At 29.6% G+C, this 20,478-nt stretch overlaps 1 protein-coding gene and 1 long non-coding RNA gene across 10 annotated transcripts in view; one reads left to right on the top strand and one right to left on the bottom strand.

Moving 5' to 3' along the window:
* The window catches only part of LOC127276577 (uncharacterized), a 124,263-nt gene that overhangs the window by 19,921 nt on the left and 83,864 nt on the right, over positions 1-20,478 (top strand). For 8 of the 9 annotated variants that reach the window (XM_051297110.1, XM_051297109.1, XM_051297114.1 and 5 more), the window contains one exon: positions 16,691-16,750. In XM_051297110.1, the coding sequence (XP_051153067.1) occupies positions 16,691-16,750 (60 nt within the window). Of the gene's footprint in view, positions 1-13,733; positions 14,038-16,690; positions 16,751-20,478 lie in introns of those variants that run through there. The other variant, XM_051297117.1, reaches the window with a different exon arrangement.
* LOC127276585 (uncharacterized) overlaps positions 1-20,478 on the bottom strand; it is a 37,394-nt gene that overhangs the window by 2,985 nt on the left and 13,931 nt on the right. The window lies entirely within an intron of this gene.

Raw genomic sequence — 20,478 nt, 5'->3', positions numbered from 1 at the left:
ATTGATTCAAGAAAAGTTTACTAGTTTCAAGTAAATTTTCTTGGTGAAAAATAAGTAAATTAGTTTCCTTGATTCAATATATTGAGAAAAAAAATTTATTTGGTTCAAATAATCGGTTATACTTGATTATTATCAAATAAATATTTATTTGTATCAAATAATTATTATTTGAAATGTTATTTGTTTAAAATACAGAAATTATTGGTTCATATATTTAATTCCAATAAAAATTATTTAGTTCAAGTAAATATTTATTTGATAATAGACAAGTAATCGAGTATTTAAATCAAATAAATTTTTCTTTCCGTGTATATAATTGATTCAAGAAAATTTTACTAGTTTAAAGTAAATTTTCTTGGTAAAGAATAAGTAAATTAATTTCCTTGATTCAATATATTGAAAAAAAATTTATTTGATTCAAATAATCAGTTACTTGATTATTATCAAATAAATATTTATTTGTATCAAATAATTATTATTTGAGTCAATAAAAATAGTATTTGTTTCAAATACAAAAATTATTATTGATTCAAAAAAAATTTATTTAATTGAAATAAAAATTATTTGATTTAAGTAAATATTTACTTGATAATAGTCAAGTAACAGATTATTTGAATCAAATAAATTTTTTTTTCAGTGTATAAATCAGATCTATTTACACTGAAAAAAAAAAATTTATTTGATTCAAATACTCGATTACTTGACTATTATCAAATAAATATTTATTTGTATCAAATAATTATTATTTGAAATGGTATTTGTTTAAAATACAGAAATTATTGGTTCATATATTTAATTCAAATAAAAATTATTTGGTTCAAGTAAATAACTTTTTTGATAATAGTCAAGTAATGGAGTATTTGAATCAAATAAATTTTTTTTTCCGTGTATAATTGATTCAAGAAAATTTTACTAGTTTAAAGTAAATTTTCTTGGTGAAGAATAAGTTAATTAGTTTCCTTGATTCAGTATATTGAGAAAAAAAATTTATTTGATTCAAATAATCGGTTATACTTGATTATTATCAAATAAATATTTATTTGTATCAAATAATTATTATTAGTATCAATAATTATTATTTGAGTCAATTAAAATAGTATTTGTTTCAAATACAAAAATTATTATTGATTCAAATAAAATTTATTTAATTGAAATAAAAATTATTTGATTTAATTAAATATTTACTTGATAATAGTCAAGTAACAGATTATTTGAATCAAATACATTTTTTTTCAGTGTACTATTTTTTTTTCTATTTCAAAAAATTGAATTTCTTTTCGAGAAGTTGGTTCAAATTTTCCGAGAATTAATTTATTAAAATCTTATTATATTTGAAAAAGAAGACCGGTCTTTATGTTCAGGACAAAAATTCAGTGTCATAAAATCGTAAAATATTTAATTTGGACGATACGACGTGACGTTTGATAGCGTGGTATGCGATCTTTAAACTTGGGCATAATATGTGTGTGTGTGTGTTGCAACACACCAATATATTTCTATATAAAATCCAATACTATCACATCCTTGTGTTAGAGAGAGAGAGAGAGAGAGAGAGAGAGAAAGAGAGAAATGCACATCTCAAATTTAGCTGCGTAGGTAACCTAACCGAAAGAACCCTTATAGCTCACCGCGAGAGCACATTCTTCCACTGGGACACAAAATTTCTAAGAATCCTCACCAAGTTGGGATCACGAATAATGTCAGACCTCCCGAGAACGAGCACTTCTTATGGCACCTCGAATTACATCTTAAGTCTTCATCTTTAGAAAAAAAAAAAAAATTATTTTACAATTTCCATGTATTATCATATTATATACTGATTTTTACTCCTGACTAATGATTATTTATACAAGTCTTAACAAATTTTAATTAATTCTTTTTATTGCCTCCTTTTTTTCTGTATTTGTTTTTGATTTATTTCCTTTCTAAACAGAAAACAAAAATTTTTATTTGATTCAAATAATCTGTTACTTTACTGTTATCAATTAAATATTTATTTGTATCAAATAATTATTATTTGAAATGGTATTTGTTTCAAATACAAAAATTATTGGTTTAAATATTTAATTCAAATAAAAATTATTTGATTCAAGTAAATATTTATTTGATAATAGTCAAGTAATCGAGTATTAGAATCAAATTAATTTTTTTTTTCCAGATGAAAATAGATCCGATTTATACACTGAAAAAAAATTTATTTGATTCAAATAATCTGTTACTTTAGTATTATGAAAAAAATATTTATTTGCATTAAATAATTATTGAGATTGTATTTTTTTTCAAAAACTGAAATTATTGTTCCAAATATAGTTTATTTAGTCGAAATAAATATTTATTTAGTCCAAATAAATACTTATTTGGTTCAAATAAATTTGATAATAGTTAAGTAAGTAAATATTTGAATCAATGAAATTCTTTTTAGTGTACTAAATAAATTAGCCTTTTTTTTCTACACCCAGAGAAATGATTTATTTGAACCAAATAAAATATATATTTGAGTTAAATAAACGTATATTTGTCTCAGAGCCTAATAACTTATTTATTTGGCGTAAATAAAAATTTTATTTGGCGTAAATAAAAATTTTATTTGTCAGAAATAAATTTTTCTTTGGCTCAAATAAATTTTTTATTTCAATGAAATGAAATATATTTGCAACAAATAAATAAGTTAGTAGGCTCGGAGACAAATATACCATTTATCTGAGTGTATCAATTAGTCATTTTTAACTGAAAATTAGTTATTAATTTCATTTATTGAACAAATCGTCATTATAAATTATAAATTTTGAACATCCCTGTAAATTAATATATTAAAGAGACTGCATTTTATTAAATCGTAGCATTCTACACCCACGCATGTGTCGTCACCTTCGAAAGTAATTAATGTCAGCGCGACCCTTTTTTTTCTTGATACTCTGTTGATATTCTCTTATTGTTCCTCGCAACATCTATACGTACCCTGAAACTTGATTTTAATGGTCCCGTTTTTTTTTTTTTTTGGGCAAGAGATTTTATTAAGTCTTTAACAAGCTGAGAAAATGAGACTCTGAACACATTTTATGGATTTTTTTTCAAACATATTTTTTTTTAAATTGCGTAGGCCATATGATTTTCAATTGGCATTAAAGTTACTTATTTATGAGTTTCGTTATTAAAACCTTTATAAAAGGTTTGTCAATTTTTTTAGTTTATACAATTTTTGAAATGATGCTTGAAACTCAAAAAAATAAATCTGAACAAAAATATTTGGGTTGACAAAAAAAATTTTTTTGCTGCTTCAATTAAAATTTTAATTGTCATAATAAAATTTTGATCGTCCCAATCAAACTTTGTTTAACATAGCAGAATATAAAAAAAAAATTTGTACCAAAATTTGGCTGTGTAAACTAAAATTTTTATTTGGAACAAGAAAAATTTTTCACTAACAAACAAATAAATAAAAATGTTTTGTTGTCAACTCAAAAATCTTTTTTTCTGCTTGTTTTATATGCGTAAAAATTCTTGAGCTTCACACTGCATTGACATTCGTTGCGTATATATATATATTTTTGTCATTGATTTAAAGCGTTTCTCTTTGATCTATGCGAGATCATTTGATAGCGTATCGGAAAAGATGTCCTTCCAGATTCCTTCGAGTGTGGAATCTCTTTTCGTTGAGAGAGTCTCAAGAGGGATATCAATGCATCCACACGGTAGAGAGTGCGTTTCCTTACAAGGAACGCTATATAAAAAGTTGTCGAACATAGTCCTCGGATTTATTTTTTTTTTCTTTATTTGAAATTGAAATTAAAAATTGAAAATTTAATATAAAAAATTATTTATTTTAATAATTGAAAAATTGTGATATTTTTCTTTTCGTTTAGCAAATTGACTAACAAAGAAAACTGGAACCCGCTTATAAAAGCAGGTTCTCACGAAATTTTACCCGGAGGTGAGGTCCATGACGACCAATAAATGCTTTCAGGATTTGTAACTCATGGAGATACTTTTTAGTGCACTACAGAAGGATCGTAAAAAGGCAAAAGTACAGAATATCTCTCTCTCTCCTTCTCTCTAAAAGAATTTAATGATCCTGATGTACGAGATCTTTTCCAATATAGCGTTGTTCTCGGTTAATTTTGAATTCTTGTGCAAAAAGAAAGAAAAAAAAAAAAATTCATTATTGTGATATAGTTAAAATTTATTTTCTGAAAAGAGTTTCGATTAATGTTATCGTTTATTGTAAATTGGAATTTCTATTGACGTTTGGCTGATAGCGATTATCGGAAAGCAGGTTTTGTCGTATCAATAGAAAGTAGTCTGATGATAAGAAATATAAGATAAAGTTTGATATTGTGACGGAAAGAAATTCCTGTTAATATAGTTAGAAAATTATAGACTTATATTGATTACAAGTTTATTATTTTAATTATCGCAGAAAAATATTGTTTGATAAGATGATTCATTTAATAAAAGTAGTTTTCTGATCACTTTTATCTCTTCTAAAATGTTGCAATTTTTACCTTTTTCGTCTGGTAAATACAAAACGCATGCGCAGATCTGCGCGCCATTTTGTAATAATTCTTCTCTCACCTGAGTTGCAACTGTTTCTCCGCAAGAGCGCTGGCATCGTCAACGTCTCTAGTACTAATACTATTTCGTAGTTTTCTTCTTTTAATTTCTTTTAATTTCTTTTAATTTCTTTTAATTTCTTTTTTTAATTTCTTTTTATTTATTTCTTCATTTTCCTTTCTTATAAAGTAACACTTTTTCTTCTGTATAAAAATATCATCCTGTTTCCTCTGATAGAGTTTTGATTTTAAATCTTCACTGCTCCGATTCGCAATAAAAAAAAAAAAATTGTGTTCTAAATAATTACTTCCTCCGAGTTTCCTTCCTATTAATCGTTTTATATTTATACTTACATCACAGAGGCGTTACTAATTACATCCTTTGTTTTGTATGGCTTAAAAACATTGTAACTAAACTCTATATGAAGTTTTTGAGATTAAACACACAAACAAGTTAATTGACAACAATCTTGTATATAGAACTCTATATATCGAAAGTGTTTTTAATTGATTATCCAAATTTCGAAAATTAGATAACTAATAATATAAAATTTAATTAATATATTTATTTAAATATTCTTTAATTTTGTATATAATTTTAATTTAGAAGTAAAAAAAAAAATTTTGAATATCAGAAGGAAAAAAAAAGCGGAATAAAGAATAAGGTTTAATTTAGCTTGTGTTCAGTGACCAGTATTAAATTAGCTAGCGAAAGTCATCGAAGCAAGGCGTTTAAGTTAATAAAAGGATATATTCATGTAGCGTATGCCTGTGCCGGTCGATGCACACCGCGTTCATCCGACTTGTATATATATCCCCTTTTATAATACTAGACTTATGGCTCGTGTGGGGTACACAATAATTATTAGAAAACATAAATTTTCCTTTATTATTGAAAATATGTGAAAATTAATTTTTGTCTTTTTTTTTTTTAAATAAATCTTGAAATTTTTGTATTACAATCTGATATCCCTTTTATAATAAGAGCGCGTATTAAGGTTGATTTTAATTAGCGGTAATTTAATTAGGATCGCTAGCGTGACGGTTAGCTTGGGGCAGGTCCGAGTCGGAGGTAAGGAGACGACTGACGCGACGGCGTGTATATTAATTAAGATGGTCAGTCTCTCGGTGAATGTACGTCACGGAAGCTGATCGCACAAATTTTCTATCATTAAACGATATCTAAATATGCATTTCTCAATGCCACGAATCTAAATTAAAAATCAAAACCAAAATAAATCTGATTTGATTTTGAATCAACTTTTATGAATGAAAAGATGCTTTCAATGAAAAGGAAACATATTATTCGAATGGTCACATGACGTGATATGTGCAATGTTTACTCTCCCACAACGAAAAAAAGAAGCGGTAGAAGATGATTGGGAGAACGGACATATATGAACGTGCGGACAGGAAACGAAAGTTGCGCGGATCTTCGCTTGGAGGAATGTGCACGCAACTCATTCACAAGCTTTTCCATATTATAAACACTAGAAAGAGATAGGAAGAGATCTTAATGTCACTTGCAGTATATATATATATATAGAGAGAGGATGCGATTTTTACGCTAATGCGCACGAAAATTCTATATTCCGGGTCTATTTCTCAATATAGTCAAAACTGTATATATTTATCACCGTGTATGTATAGCACTATTAGAGATGTAAAAAAGAAAATGTATAGTCGTCATCCTACCTTGATAATTGTTACGTCAGAAAAAAATGCCGCCGAGCAAAAAAGCGTGGATAATTTAAATTACATTTCTCATCATAACCCCGCGAGAGTCGACTAAAACCAACACAGCCACTTTTTGTGTTTGGTTATAGCCCGGCGAATCGACGAGGAAGAAGTAAACTTGCTTCTTAAATCTAAAATCTTTGTAAATTTTTGTAAGGTACACTGTAAAATTTAGTTTTGGCAACAAAATTACGTTTGGTTGGTGTTTGAACCCTTTTTTTTTTGATGCCTCAACAAAATTTTGATTCTGAAATTTTTGTAATTTTTTGTAAGGTACACTGTAAAATTTAGTTGTGGCAACAAAATTACGTTTGGTTGGTGTTTGAACCCTTTTTTTGATGCCTCAACAAAATTTTGATTGTCCAATAAATTTTTGTCCCATAGAATCTTTAAAAATCCTTTAAAATTTCGACTTTCTTACACTTACTGAATTAAAATCCGTTGACAATTATAATCTGTTGACCGTTTGCAGATTATTAATTTTTCTGTTGCATCTTTAATTCCTTGATACTTTTGGGTATTTTGTAAAATTTTGGACCTTTTGATTCGGATTTTTTGTCGCGAGAAACTATTGATTTCGCTATTGAATCAACAGTATTTCTTACAAAGGCATAAAAATTATTGATTTTAAATCATATGCTATATAGAATCTATATATAATATTTTACAAATTCTATAGCATATATGCTTCAAAATCAATAATAATTTTTATGCCTTTAGCAGAAATGCTGTTGATTCAATAGCATATTTTTCTCAGTGCATATATTTTGCTAACAAAATTTTTGTTGTCTCAACACAGAAAATTAAAAGGCACAGAAAATTAAATAAACTGCAACGCTTATTATTTTAATCCATTTTGGTATTAAAATAAGCAAAATTGGATTAAAATAATAAGCGTTGCAGCTTTTTTTAATGCCTTTTAATTTTCTGTGATGACATTAGTTACTGTGGCATTAGTTACTATGGCATTAGTTACTATGGCATTAGTTACTATGGCATTAGTTACTATGGCATTAGTTACTATGGCATTAGTTACTATGGCATTAGTTACTATGGCATTAGTTACTATGGCATTAGTTACTATGGCATTAGTTACTATGGCATTAGTTACTATGGCATTAGTTACTATGGCATTAGTTACTATGGCATTAGTTACTATGGCATTAGTTACTATGGCATTAGTTACTATGGCATTAGTTACTATGGCATTAGTTACTATGGCATTAGTTACTATGGCATTAGTTACTATGGCATTAGTTACTATGGCATTAGTTACTATGGCATTAGTTACTATGGCATTAGTTACTATGGCATTAGTTACTATGGCATTAGTTACTATGGCATTAGTTACTATGGCATTAGTTACTATGGCATTAGTTACTGCGGCATTAGTTACTGCGGCATTAGTTACTGTGGCATTAGTTACTTTGGCATTAGTTACTATGGTAACAGTTACTATGGCATTAGTTACTATGGCATTAGTTACTATGGCATTAGTTACTATGGCATTAGTTACTATGGCATTAGTTACTATGGCATTAGTTACTATGGCATTAGTTACTATGGCATTAGTTACTATGGCATTAGTTACTATGGCATTAGTTACTATGGCATTAGTTACTATGGCATTAGTTACTATGGCATTAGTTACTATGGCATTAGTTACTATGGCATTAGTTACTATGGCATTAGTTACTATGGCATTAGTTACTATGGCATTAGTTACTATGGCATTAGTTACTATGGCATTAGTTACTGCGGCATTAGTTACTGCGGCATTAGTTACTGCCTCGGTTACTGCGGCATTAGTTACTGCGGCATTAGTTACTGCGGCATTAGTTACTGCGGCATTAGTTACTGCGGCATTAGTTACTGCGGCATTAGTTACTGCGGCATTAGTTACTGCGGCATTAGTTACTGCGGCATTAGTTACTGCGGCATTAGTTACTGCGGCATTAGTTACTGCGGCATTAGTTACTGTGGCATTAGTTACTTTGGCATTAGTTACTATGGTAACAGTTACTATGGCATTAGTTATTATCACAGAAAATTAAAAGGCATTAAAATAAGCTGCAACGCTTATTATTTTAATCCAATTTTACTTATTTTAATCCATTTTGGTATTAAAATAAGCAAAATTGGATTAAAATAATAAGCGTTGCAGCTTATTTTAATGCCTTTTAATTTTCTGTGAAACTATTTGCTTAAATACCAGTACCAAATGTTATCAACCCCTATTTTTTAGTATATGATTTCTCATCCATTATTTTCGCATTAGTAGTATTACTAATATTGATATAGAATTCAGTAATAATTTTCTTCCTATCATTTCGTGAAATTCAATGCGGATCAAAAAAAATTCTTGTGATAAATCATGAAAAGAGTTTGGAAAAAAGAAAAAAAAATTTTAAATCCGGTTGTCGTCATTTCGCGACCGGTCTCTCTTGGGACTCGTTATCGGGTTGGTGTTGATAAATGGTTTGCATTAGCAGGTCGCGGTCCTTGTTATATGTATAGCCTGTAGTTCAAGTCTCTTTCTGGATTCAGATCCATTGTTCGAACCCCTCTCTCTCTCTCTCTAGTCTCACACTTGTTGAGACAAGCCGCCATTCTTTATTCGGTCGCTCTTCATGTTGAGAAAAATAAACAGTCCCAAAAAAAGATCCAATAAACTTGAAATTTAAATTTTTTTGTTCAATTTAAATATTAAAATTAATAAAAATAGAATTTGAGTTTGGAAAAGTAGTACTGGAGCGGTACTTAAAACCATTTCTGGTACACTTATGAAAATACACAGCTTTATATTGATTTGATAGAATATTTGAAAGCAATCTGTTAGTGTTCTATTTTAATAAAATAACTTGTTTGCTTACATACCAGTTCCTGATTTTTGTATAGATATTACAGTTTACCTTTCTATGTTGACCTTTAGTTGAACTTTAGTTCATTATATACATATATATATATATTTCTGTGTATTTAAACATGGAAAAGACCTGTCGTTTATCTAATTAAAAAATATTAAAATTTACATTAAATTATGCTGTTTTTGTATATATATATATATATAAAGGTGTCTTAAGATCATAAACTGTATTACCTATGTGTACCTGTTACATTAAGAGAATTTATATAGTTAAAATTACCTTCATCCAATGATTAAATAGGTTTATAATAAATTTTTCTACTTTTTTACTTCGCGCGAAGAAAATTAAATAATTTTTCAAAATTCTAGTACGAAAAAATTTCCGCAATAAACTAGAAATTCTGAAAAAATTTGTGTATTTTTTGAAAATAATTTTCTTAATTGTTATGTAGTTTGAAAAATGATTCAAAAAAAAAAAAAAAAAAAAATCAATAAGTAGGGTGCTGGCTTCTTTTCAGTTGTTCCCCGCGCGTAGACATTGTAGGGCTTATAAGGTAATCCGGCATGAATCAAAGGGCTAATATACTACGTCTGAGCAGGTAATGCAGCCGGCTCTTGGTGGAGGTCTTTTTATCGGCAAAGTAAGACAATAAGGCCCATATGCTAGCCGACTTGCGCGGCTGGACCTTGTGCTCAGCAGATTGCAACGTGTATGTAAATGTGTATTGTCTTACATGTAGGGCTTTGAAAAAGGGACGTTTGTTAAAAGCAGCAATGTTTCCAAAAAGTGAGTAAAAACAAAATGCGTTCTTGATTTTTGGAAAAATTAGAAAAAATATAAATATATATATTTCATACTGCTTATAGGAAAGCATTCAATTTTTGAAAGATGGATTATTTTTTTCTAAAAATACATTGGAATTTTTGAAATCAATTTTTGCTATGTGAGATATATTAAAATGATGTTTAAGTTCCCATTGAGAGACAATGAAGAAAACCTTCTCGCAGTAGTTTTAGTCAATGAAACGGTCAGCCTGTTGGGAATCAGGGGAATTTAAAAATTTATAATTGGAATGTAAAATTCGAAAAACAATTTTTAATAAAATGATGAAAAGAAAAATTTCACAAAATTGTTGTCCTAAAGAACAAAAGAGAATGATCCTTGAAAACGAAGACGTTGTCCTTCAATCTAAATGAAATAGAATTCTAGGGTCTACAAAGTTGGCGAAATGGACTTTGTTCGTACCGGCCTTTACGGAAAATGTAAATTGGCAGAGTGACGGCCCTTACCGATCCGGCGAATCCACCGAATTTCTTCGTATGTTTTAAAAAAAAGGATATAATTCTTCTCTCTCTCTCTCTCTCTCTCTTCTGTTGGTGTGTATATAGCATTCGAAACAGTAGCAGCAACAGCAGCACAAAACAGTAGCAGTAACAGCGGAACAGTAGTCGCGGTAAACAGAAGTCGAAGAGTTAAAAGAGAGGTGGAGGGATCAAGAGAGAATCGGAGAGTCCTCCGAAGAGGACTGAGGCTACTCTCGCTAGACTGAAGAGACAATGCCATTGTTTTTAGACTTCAAAGGACCCTATCCGCTCTCACAAACTGGACCTTTGCTTATGCCGTCGCTCCTAAATTCTTCTATGTCAACGCACTTCGTAAAAGCGCACGCCCTTCCCTATTTTTTCTGATCGTTTCGTTTCTTCGATTCTCTGCATTTTATATGTATTATTAAAAGTCCGTTCGTTAACCCTTTATAACAGAAAACGAGACATTTTTTCACTAATAATTTATATATTCTTTTAACTACAATCTGCGAAAGAAGATTATTTGGTACAGAAAATCTGTAACAAATTAGTTGCAACATCAGTAACTAAATGTAGAGAATTTTTTTTAGCAATTTTTCGCCATGTATTTATAATAAATTCCTCTGACAAAAAAAAATTTAATTTTTGTATTAAAGAAAATTTTTTTATTTTTAAATTCCAATTGAGAAATATTTTCTCTTATGTTAAGTTTTGTGATATTAATAACTCATATCGAAGATTATGTACAGTAGCACGAAACATTCATACACGGTGATACTATAAGACCCAAACGAATAACGCTTATATTGATTATCGCAATTAAAAGGGCGCGCACCATTAATTGTACCGTGAAGTTTTAATTAGAAATCATCAATTTACAGAGTCGGTAGTCTCTCCCAAGTTTCTTAGATGATTAACTCCTTGTCGGCGCTTTTAACTTCCAAACAAATCCATATATACTCTATAGATATATATACAAACATACTGTAAATTTATCCTTATAGTATATTTATCAAAACTATCTCCTTTTAATTTACTTCAGCTACCGAAAAATTTTTAACATATAAAATCAAAAATAATTGTGTCAATACAGTAAAAATTATGAAATATGTAATTGATGATATCGATTCTAAATAAATTTTTTCATTTACCCAAAAAATGAGTTGATTTTGCATTATATATGATTCTGCAGCAAAAAGTAGGTCGCTAAACAGTAAATCGTATAAATCATATGTCAAACATTGGACAAGGCAATTAAGGGTCAGAATTTGTTTAATGCGTTATCTTACGTAAAAGCCTCCCTACCAGAAATACCTTTTGGTATATCTTTCGACAGAGAGAATTTATTACGGAATTCGAACTAATTTATTCCCCATATTTTGCGACCTGAGGCCTATGGCAAAAAACCATCATGAATTTTGCTCTCCCGTATAGTACGCGTACCGCCTTTCGTTTTCGTCGTAAAAATTTCACAGTCGTTAGGACACAGAAACAGTTAAGGAAAAAGGAAAAAAAAAAAAAAAAAAAAAAAAGGAATAGCCGCAAATAGAAACCAATAAAACACAATTAATAATCCAACATTGAAAATATAATCTATAAATTTATTTGAAAATTTTCTTTTGAAGAAATTTTTTTTTTTTTTTTTTTTTTTTTAGACAAAATATATAAATTGAAATAAATTTTGGTTTACTTAAATTTTTGCGGTTCAAATAACCATAGTCGTCTTTACTGATCCCGATGTGAGGGGGTCACAGTTCAAAGGTCTCAGGTCTTCTTGGCGCGCACACATACACACATTCATATTAAGTGGCTCAGCACTTTCACGTATGTGTTATACACGCATATATACACTTGGCCCTGATCTTTGATCGCAGCAAAAATGTTTCGTGACAAAAAGTTCATGTGTCAGAATTTAAACAATTGTTTTGAAATACCACATATTTATATATAGTTGACATTAATGTACAACTAGTATAACGGAATTGTGAATAATATTTTTTTTTCTGTATCTATATATAATAATTACATAAATAATTAAAGAAATAATATATATAAATAAAAATAATAAAATATTTATATATATATATATATAACATAATTTAATTATTATATTATTGTGGCGCGCCAACCCTTGTTATTTTCCAACTTTAATGGACATAACCTCAAACTCAACGGTTTCTTTACCTATGTTTTTGAATTTTGAGGTTATGTTTGAATCTATTTTCACGCTGTAAAATGACGTGATTTAGCCAAATAAGACGTGACTTTAGGTGATTGTCTATTTTTACGGCACAAACAGACGTGACTTTAGCCAAATAAGACGTGATTTTAGCTGATTGTCTACTTTCACGGCACAAACAGACGTGACTTTAGCCTAATAAGACGTGACTTTAGCTGATTGTCTACTTTCACGGCACAAACAGACGTGACTTTAGCCAAATATCTATCTTTACTGCGTGAAAAGACGCGGCTTTAACCAAATAAGACGTGATTTTAACCAAACGTCTATTTTCACGCCGTAAAATGGCGTGACTTTAACCGATTGTCTATTTTCACGTTGTACAATGGCGTGACTTCAATCAAACGTCTATTTCCACACCTCAAAAAGACGCGTCTTTAGCCAAATAAGACGTGACTTTAGCCAAACATCTATTTTCACGCCGTGAAAAGACGTGGCTTTAGCCAAATGTCTATTTTCACGTCATTCACATCATTTTTACGTCAAAAACATAAGTGACGAAATCTTTTGATAATATAGACAAATATATTATAATACACGAAAAAAAAATCTATATCTGGAACAGCAATATGTTTCTCTAGAATAGCAAAAAAAAAAAACTTTCGTTGTTTTAATAAAACATTTCGCTGTTCGAGGTAAAAAAAAAATTTTTTTCCTGTTTTATTATATTATTATGTATATTATTTTTTAATTTATATTAATTAACTTTTTATTCACGCATATTTCTAAATTTTTATTTTATTTTATTTATTAGAAATAATGAAAGTTAAAAGAAAAAAAATTTTTTTTTTTTTTTGAAAATAGAATTGAAGAAAAGACTCTCGCGGCTTAAAAGACGATAGAGAGAAAGAGCATAGCAAACGTGGTTTGGTCAGAGGTCGAGGGGGGGCTTCAGTGAGGGTCGGAGGTCACGGGTCATAGCTGACCCTGACCCTTGACCTACTCCTTCCAGCTTCACTTGGCCCCCTACCCCTCTCTATCTAGAACTCGACCTGACTATACTTGTACTTGGTTTGCCACCGGTTTGAGTTTAACGGCAAGAACGATGCGCTTACGATAAAAATAAAAAAAATTTTCTTTTTACAAAGAAAGAATATTTCTAAAATTCCAATTAATTTATAAAAAAAAAAAATAATTAAAAAATATTTTAAATATTAAAAATATAATTAAAAGACTTGAAAATTGACCTAGTCAACTATGAAAAATTGACCTTCGCAAAGTATTGTTATTGTTGTTGGTTGTGTGACATGCAAGTCAAGTGAAGTGTGAAAAATGTTCTTCACACGTGGTTTAGTGACAGGCTTTGTTCATTCTTCTGGCGCAAGTCATGTATGGTTTATGTATGTATAAGTTAATTTATGTGCACGTCCTTGTATTATTATTATATCAGCGTCTTGTGTAATTTTTTTTTTTTTTCAACTTTTCTATTATATATTTATCTCGGGAGTTTTATATATTATATATTACTACTTTTTGGTCCTTATTGGTTGATTTAAAACACACATATATATAAAAATTACAAATTGATTCATATACTTATGGAAGAGTAATAATTATATATATCTAAATGTCACTCAACAACAATAGATTATACACTTTACGTACTGAGATAAAGACAATGCATGACATAAAACTTCATCCTTCTGAGTTCACAGGAACAATAGCCATTCTATATCACTTATACACCCTTTATGCTAGCTTCTTAGTTGACATTTTGTACATTCTACCTGAGATATATTCACGAGCACGCTTTTCTCCAACAATATTTATTTCTGACATTTTTTAAAATACTACTCACGATTTTTGATCAGATATAAGATGGAGAAATATTTTTTTTTTTTTTCCAACGGGGGTTAAGAGTATTTTTTTTTTCCAAAAAAAATGTAAATTTTTAAATGCGTTACAATCAACTATATTTGTTGATTAAAATTTTGATATAGGAAAAAAGGGCAAGTTGAAAAATTTGTGCATTGGAAATTCAATATAAAATTTTCTATTTGTTATTTATTTCCTCTTTTTGCCAATAGAATTTAGCGCAGGTCGTTTATACCTAGGTCAAGTATGTATATAAAATGAGATGTGTAAATCAAAAATTAGTTTCACATGATTAAGAATTCCACTGATATATGTACTGTGAAGGCATGAATTTTTTCATTTGAATTAAGAAAGAATTCACGAGAAAATTAAAAGACTGATGGTGAATTACCTGGCGGAAAAAAATTTTGATTTACTTCCTCCACTTCCTTTTTTCCCCCCAAAAAAATCGTATGATTATCCTATAAAAATCATTGCGTTAGAATTTTAATTAAAAAAAAATTTTTTTTAAACACAGAAAAAATCTTTGCTAGCGAGATAAGTTTTATTGAAACAGAGAAATATTTCACTAAAACAAATGAAAGTTTTTGCCGTTCTATTTAAAAATTTTTTATATACTTATTTCTCAGACGAATTTTAAAAAATTAGAATTTTATTGAATTTCTTTGTAAACGAATTTTTACTTAAAATTTTTGAAACGCCGAAATTTGTCCGAAATTGCAAACGACCGAATAAAGACTCAGCATAAAGATTTTGGCGCGATTTTTAAAATATTGTCCAATTAGAAATTTTCAAGAAAAAAAGTTGATTGGTGAATTTTAAATATCGCGCCGAAAACTTTTTATCAATTTCGGACAAATAAAAATTCGTTCGCTTAGAAATTCTATTTCTCTGTGATTTAAAAATTCGATTTTATTAAAAATAGTTTTATTCTTTTTTTTAAAAAAGGGATAAATTTTAATTAAATTTTACTAAATTATATTTTTAATTAAATTTGGCTATATATTGACACATTGCACTTGTTTTAAGTGACTGTTTTTTTCATTCTATACTCTGAGCGTTAACTATAATTTATTCCAAACAAGTATATTTATGGATAAATTGTAAATCCTGGTTGGTGTGTATAAGAAAAAACATAGTTTTATACGTTAAAAAAAAAAAAAAAAAAAATAATTAAACGGTTGCCGACATTTAATTATGGTTTAATGAATACAAGTGAATAAGAATCTGTAACTTGTAACTTGTAACAAGGTGGCCCCTATCAAGCGCGCGGTTGCCTCCTCCTCAACCTCCACCACGTCTTAGTGGTCCGCCCACAACGCGTGCTCCTTCTTGCCAACAAAGAAAAAACATATATACCTCAATTCAAAATAATTCTATACATATATATACACACTTATTTTTAAAATTTCATCAAAAATTTCATTTTTACACAAAATTTTTGTAAAATTTTTTATAAAAATAAAATTTTGCACAAAATAATTTATTTTGAATTATTTTATACAAATCATTAAAAAGATAAAATTAATTTTTTTTTGAGAAAAAAATTTTTTATCTGTAACAGCGATATGTTTCTTTAGAATAACGAAAACTTTCGCTGTTTTAGTGAAACTTATCGCTGTTGTAAATTTTTTTCCCTGTAGTAATTTTTTTTGGTTTGAAGTTATGTTAATGAATTTAATTTTTCAAAATTAATTTTTTTGCAAAATATTCTTGTGGTTTTTTTTTTTTTTTAGGGAAAAGAAAACCAAAAAGAGACTGAATCCTTTCTTTTTTATATATATATACTTTGTGTATAATTCTAATCGAGAAGCCACGTTTATATAAGTAGATGCAAACTCGTCAGGATAAATAGTCTGAATTCAAGGCTTGCATGTTAAATAGATTACTTCGTGGGTGGGTGCCAGTTGCCTTTACGTATATATGACCACCGCGCGTCTTGAATCGTCTCAAAAGAGAATCCTCAAAAGATTCGTTAATTCGTCGCGATGGACCCCCAAGACACAAACACATACACACTGTCAATCTACATAATGTAAATTTAAGTTTATACCATGAAACCAATTTTATACTGAGATTTTGAAACAAGAAAATGAATTTTTTTATTGTAATTTATTTTAGACGAAAAAATATATTATTTTCTAATTTTTCATTTTTTTTTTTTTTTTTGAATTTCAGACACGGAGCAGAAGAATGGATTATTCGCTGATCAGGATCTTTCGTTTTCATATCTTTTTGGTGAGTGAATTAAAAATTTTTCAATTGTAAAATATAAATATTAGACTGAAAAAAAATTTATTTGATTCAAATAATCGCATCAGTTATTATTATAAAGAAATATTTATATTAAATAATGAGTCAATTAAATAGTATTTGGTATTTGTTTCAAATGCAGAAATTATTGTTTCAAATACTGAAATTATTGGTTCAAATAAATATTTATTCTTTTATTAATTAATTTATTATTATTAATATTTATTAAATATTATCTAGTTAAGCAATCGATTATTTGAATTAAATAAATTTTATTTTCACTGTATAGTATAAATAGTAGAATGTTTTTGCGGTTAGAAAATTTTTTTTTTTTATTCTATTTATAAATATATCAAAAAGATATATAATGAGAGTCCTACTGCAATTTTTGATTATTCCTTGTCGAAAGGAAATTTTAAACAAAAATAAAAAAAAAGAAGGAATATAAGAGAGAATGGGAAACCAGTAATGGAATTGGGTCCTTTGTCCGGCAATAACATTGGTCGCGGTGGCGTTTTATAAGCGCGCAAGTAAAGCCGCCACACACTGCGAATTTCCGTTTACACGTACCACGAGAGTGCACTCGGTGCATAATTATTGTAAATTGTAAAGTCGCGTATTCGAAACTCATGAGTTCCGCAAATGAACCTATATATATATGTTCTCATATTCAGAACACATAATTTTCCCAATCTTAATTGGAAAACGTATAGGTATATATATAATTTTCGTTTTCAAAAAAAAATAAAAACTGTTTTTCTTTTTTTTGTAAAAGTTTTAAGAAATTTTAAATATAAATTGGAGAAGAAAGTATAAAAATTATTTAATTGTGAAAAGCTTTAAATTCTGGTAGAAATAATAAAGCTACGCGTTATAATCTAGTTCAGTAATCAGTGAGTGCGTGTTTATGCAAATGGAACATGCTCAGACACTGTCGTATCACTTGCAACCCTTTTCTTCTTCAGGGGTGCGGATAAATTTCTCTTTCACGCTAGAAAAACATGTTTAAAAGTAATTAATTTCTTTTTCTTTTTAGAATTTATTGTTTATATCAAGATTTTTTTTTGTTGTTTGAATTTTTATATAGTGGAATTTATAGAAAAATGTTTTTTATACAAAAAAATTATTGGTATTTATCAGTATGATAAATCAAAACTGGTACCATAATAACTGGTCCCATAGTAAGTGGTACCACAGTAACTAAATGGCACCAACGTAACAGGTACCATAATAACTGAATGGCATCAACGTAACTGTTACCATAGTAACAGGTACCATAATAACTAATACCATAGTAACTGATACCACAGTAATTAAATGGCATCAACGTAACTGGTACCATAGTAACTGGTATCGAAGTAACTGGTACCATAATAACTGGTACCGAAGTAACTGGTACCATAATAACTGGTACCGAAGTAACTGGTACCATAATAACTGGTACCATAGTAACTGGTACCGAAATAACTGGTACCATAATAACTTGTAACATAGTAATTAGTACCAAAGTAACTGGTACCGGAGTAGCTAAATGGTATCAACGTAACTGGTACCGAAGTAACTGGTACCATAATAACTGGTACCATAGTAACTGGTACCGAAATAACTGGTACCATAATAACTTGTAACATAGTAATTAGTACCAAAGTAACTGGTACCGGAGTAGCTAAATGGTATCAACGTAACTGGTACCGAAGTAACTGGTACCATAATAACTGGTACCATAGGAACTGGTACCACAGTAACTAAATGGCACTAACGTAACTGGTACCATAGTAACTAATACCATAATAACTGGTACCATAATAACTGGTACCATAATAACTGGTACCATAATAACTGGTACCATAGTAACTGGTACCATAGTAACTGGTACCGAAGTAACTGGTACCATAATAACTGATACCATATTAACTGGTACCACAGTAACTAAATGGCACCAACGTAACTGGTACCAAAGTAACTGGTACCAGAGTAGCTAAATGGCATCAACGTAACTGGTACCATAATAACTGGTACCATAGGAACTGGTATCGAAGTAACTGTTACCACAGTAACTAAATGGCACCAACGTAACTGGTACCATAATAACTGGTACCATAGTAACTTGTACCGTAGTAACAGGTACCATAATAACTGGTACCACAGTAACTAAATGGCACCAACGTAACTGGTACCATAGTAACTGGTACCGAAGTAACTGTTAGCAAAGTAACTGGTACCGGAGTAGCTAAATGGCATCAACGTAACTGGTACCGTAATAACTGGTACCATAGGAACTGGTATCGAAGTAACTGGTACCACAGTAACTAAATGGCACCAACGTAACTGGTACCATAGTAACTTGTACCGTAGTAACAGGTACCATAATAACTGGTAGCACAGTAACTGAATGGCACCTAAGTAATTGGTACCATAGTAACTGGTACCATATTAACTGGTACCATAGTAACTGAATGGCACCTAAGTAACTGGTACCATATTAACTGGTACCATAGTAACTGAATGGCACCTAAGTAACTGGTACCATTGTAACTGGAACGTTAGTAACAGGTGCCATAGCAACCGTTACTAAACTAACCGTTTCCATAGTAACCGTTGCCATGGTAGCAGTTACCATATCAACCGTTTCCATGACAACCGTTGCTATGGTAACCGTTTCTTTATAGTTAATGTTGTTAAATATTTTGACTGATTCGAATAGCTGGAATTTAGCAACTGATTTTGATATAAGTAACATTTACACTAATTCAGATAATTGAAAGGGAAATAGAAAATAAAATACTGATGAGGAAATTTTTTAGAATGGGGAACACAGATCGAAAGCTCTTAAATGAAGGTTGCCTCAAGTTCGAAACATTGAGTGTTAGATGTATATATAACGTTTAGAGAGTACCAAAGTGGAATGTTCGCGATAGAAAGAGAGCAAAATTTCCACCTACGTGGCACGACTCGCTGAGGAGCTCAGGTGTAAAACCGTTGATTGCTGCTGCAGCATTTTCTCTTTCACCGATGGTAGCTGTGGGCGTGTCAAGCACGACCGAAGGGAGACGGCCAAGGCCTCATCGAGCTACCGCGATTATGTTTATTATATTTGAACCACGCGTATATACATTCATATTTAGAGCTCAAAAAGATCGAATTAATTTCACAAATTGTTTCTCAATTTTTAAATATCATTTTTTATAATAAATGATTATAAAATGACTAAAATCAGGTTCGATTTTGTTTTTTTTTTTTTTGACTTTCAAAGAGATCTTCACCCATGATTCATAAAAAAAAGGAGAAAAAAATTAAAGCGCTTTACGATCTGCAAAGAGCAATCTCTTGGAGCCCCTCCTATACATATAGGTCTTGATGTTTGACCCTGAGGTGCTGCGAATCGCGGCTCAAAGGCGGTGCCCGCGCGTTGTGTTCGTTGATAGAAGAAACATTCATTGAGAAAACTTTCTGATCCGTTCTAGAGATAAGCTCGATTCTATCGTATAATAAATGTACGCGATATTAAATGGTCTGTAGAAATGGAGACTGGGTACTTTTTTTTGGAAATCATAAATTTCATGAGTGCGCAAGTTTCCTGGTTTGAAAATCATACGTGTGCGATTTTTTTTTTTTTTTAAATAATAATTTAAATGATGGCTCTTGTGTTTTAATTTTTATATTTTCCATTTAACACTGCGATTAGGATCAAATAATAATAAAACATGATTTTT

Source organism: Leptopilina boulardi, unplaced genomic scaffold, assembly GCF_019393585.1.
Source record: "Leptopilina boulardi isolate dan_hultmark-lab unplaced genomic scaffold, ZJU_Lbou_2.1 LbouV2_150, whole genome shotgun sequence".
Lineage (NCBI taxonomy): Eukaryota > Metazoa > Arthropoda > Insecta > Hymenoptera > Figitidae > Leptopilina > Leptopilina boulardi.
This window is presented reverse-complemented; position numbering and strand designations above follow the sequence as displayed.